Source organism: Antrostomus carolinensis, unplaced genomic scaffold (assembly GCF_000700745.2).
Source record: "Antrostomus carolinensis isolate BGI_N321 unplaced genomic scaffold, ASM70074v2 scaffold6585, whole genome shotgun sequence".
In the NCBI taxonomy this organism is placed as follows: domain Eukaryota; kingdom Metazoa; phylum Chordata; class Aves; order Caprimulgiformes; family Caprimulgidae; genus Antrostomus; species Antrostomus carolinensis.
Window position 1 is genome coordinate 46,172 of NW_010318333.1, and position 2,942 is coordinate 49,113.

The 2,942-nt window shown below is 57.9% G+C and overlaps 1 protein-coding gene across 1 annotated transcript in view; it reads right to left on the reverse strand.

Annotated features, from left to right (window-relative positions):
- LOC104525636 (plexin-A1-like) overlaps positions 1-2,942 on the reverse strand; it is a gene marked incomplete at its 5' end in the record, with an annotated part of 67,771 nt that overhangs the window by 46,124 nt on the left and 18,705 nt on the right. Inside the window, 1 exon segment of the mRNA XM_010168847.1 lies at positions 429-629. Within this exon segment, the coding sequence (XP_010167149.1) occupies positions 429-629 (201 nt within the window).

The following is a 2,942-nucleotide window of genomic DNA, read 5'->3' on the forward strand; positions in this document are numbered from 1 at the left end:
GTGTGCAGCGGGACCCGGAGAAGGTGTCAGCTCAATCCCGCCTGTAAAGCGACTTGGTGTCAGGGGGAAGCAAGAGTAGGCAGAGAGAAGGGGGAGGCAAGGCTCCGGCACGTCCGGGCCAGCTGGCTCCAGCCCAGGCAACTTTCTTCAGCTTTTCAAAGCCAATTTCCTTGGAAGTGCTCCTAAAGCCTGGCAGCTCCCCTGGGGCAGCTCTGGCATTGATCCTATTCAGAACAACCCCGAGCAGCAGCCTCCCTGTGCACCTGGGGGAATGAGGAGAGGGGGGAACCCACCTTACACTCCACAAGCACCATCACCTGCCCATGGGAGAGCAAACCCGGCCGTGCAACGAGCCAGGAAGGTCCCGGGGCAGGACAGGAACAAGCAGCCCACAAATGAAGCCCTCGCCGAGGCCCCCACGCACTCACCGAGGTGTTCTGGCACTGGATGCTGGTGCTGTTGAAGCGCAGGGCGGTGACACGGGTGGTGCTGCCGGGGATGTGGAAGATGCACTCGTAGTTGCGCTGGCCGGACTGCGGCTGGGGCAGGTTCTTGGCTGTCAGGGTGATGGGTTTCACCACACCCACGGGGATGTAGATCTGGGTGGAGGGTAAGATCTGGGGGCAGTCCTGCAAGGGGAACAAGGGGCAGCTGATGAGAGGGGAACACCACACAGCCTCCCCCAGCACGCCCACGACCTCCCCCTTGGCTGGCAGGCTGGGCAATGCACTGTGAAAATACCACCCTGAGCACACACACTTGAGTAAACCCTTACACGCAGAAAAACCCCAAACCAGCATCTCATGGCTGCTCTGACCAAAGGCCTGAAGACAGAAAAGGAGAACACAAAGGAACACAGTGGCAAGGCAGTGGGGTGTTTTCCACAGTTCGGGTTGATCTAGGTGGGAGGTGAGGAGAGGATTCAGCTATGGGACCTGCAACCTGGCACTGCGACAGCAGCACACATTTGGGCTGGTAACGAGATGAGCTTTAATACTGGCATTACAGTCAGTAGGTTTCAGAGTTAATGCCCACTGGGCTGCAAGCCACCCTCTCAGCCCTCCTGTTTCCCTTACAGCCTCCATCCTCCTTCATTCACAAGTGGACAGAAAAGCCTTATCCCACTTTGACACTGCAACGTGATTCTGCAGTGTTGCAGAGAACCAGCTCTGCAGAGAATTTTGCTGCTGTTGCTTCTATCCACAGCCAGCTCAAAGCAGCATCGCCCCAACCAGCCTGGCTGCAGGCTGCCCAGAAGACAATGCCTCCGGCAAGGGGATGCTGGTGAGTCCAAGCTGGGGAGGAAGGCAAGGGGCTCACTACCACTCCACCAGCCCAAGCTCTCCAGGGAAGGAGCCCTCGGGAGGGCAAAGTACCCAACTTTTAATAGCTGCAGGCTCCTAGTTGCTCTGGGGGAGCCGGTGAGCCTTGTGTGCAAATCACAGGGGAGCAGGAGGGAGCTAAAATAAATGAGCTCAGGCAGTAAAATAGCTCCGCGGCCCCAGCAAGTGCCACTTCGGTAACAACAGCCTGATGCAATCCCACGCCGGCTTTGCCGAGCTGGGTGGAGGTCTCGCACCTACGGTAGCGACTCCTGGAAGCATCAGCTTGAAATAACATCAAGGGGGACTAAAGTGTGCTGAAACAAGCTGCTCTGGAAAGAGAAACGGCAGCAGCAGCGCTGGGGGTGGAGGCAGCCACCACGCTGCTCTCGCAAGGCTGCCAATAGCCACGGTGCGGCTGTGAGGGCAGCTCTCACCCCAAGGCCACCGGTAGCCACGCATGGCCAACACTGTTCAGCTGCCTTTTGCCACCCCACAGCAAGCCAGGCCAGACCCTGCACAGCACCAGGCTTCATCCGAGTTGGTAGGATTAGTCTAACTTTCAAATGATGCAGAGAAATGAAAAGGAAATTGTTTCATTTAGCAAAAATATTGACAGAAAACTCCCATTTTACTCCAAGTTTCCTGTTCTTCACAAGCCTGTATTCCCCAAAAGCACAATTTTTAAGGGAAGAAACCATTTATCCTCCAAGCATGCTCAACAAAATAAAAGCAGAGAGGAACAGCAGTGCCAGACCCAACCTGGAGATGGTGACAGGGCTGGGACAATCTGGGGACCCTCGGTGCTGCTCTGCCATCTCCCTGCTCCATATGACGGCTGCCCCTCTGCAAAGGGGGGCTTCAGTTGCCCCCTTTTCAGAATCAGCTCAAGGCTCACAGTGGGCAGACCCCACACACCCGCTGCCATTTACAATGAGTGGCCCCCACCGCTGCAAGGCAACTGCTCCCCACCAGCTCCCGGCTCAGAAGTGCTGACAGAGGGAGAAGTCCCCACCTGCCTGATCCCCCTCTGCATAGCAGGGGGACCCTGCGGGTGGCACATGCCGTCCCCACGGGGCACACACACACTCAGCAAGGATTAGCTCCCAGTTTGCTCTTCGACACCTCCACCTCCTCATTTTTCTGTAATTACTGCTGCCGGGCGGTGGATAAGCCCACGGACCCCAGCTGGGCTCACCATGGGTGCTCCCAAGACCAGTGCCTGGGGAGCACAGTGGGCACGTGCACCCCTCTGCCCACGCAGGCTGGTGGGCAAGGACGTGGGCAGGCTCGTTTTGCTGACTTGTGTTTTGAGCCGAGTCCCCTCATGATGTCACACGCTCCGCATCTGCCGGCAAAACTGTCTCATCCAGCAAAAATGTCAGCCTGTGCCCAAACAGGAAGCACCTGGTGCTGGTGGGCGCCCAGGGTGCCCGGAGGGGTGGGGGCACTGGGATAACTCATTTCCCCTGCCAGCAATTCCAACTGCTGACAAAACTCACCCCAGCATCACCCAGCACCCACATTCCTTGGGAACGCTCTGCACAGCCCACGGAGCTCCCTGTCCTGTTGAAAACAGCCACCCCGGCAGAGCCCCGGCCCCCAGGAGCGGGGAGCTAC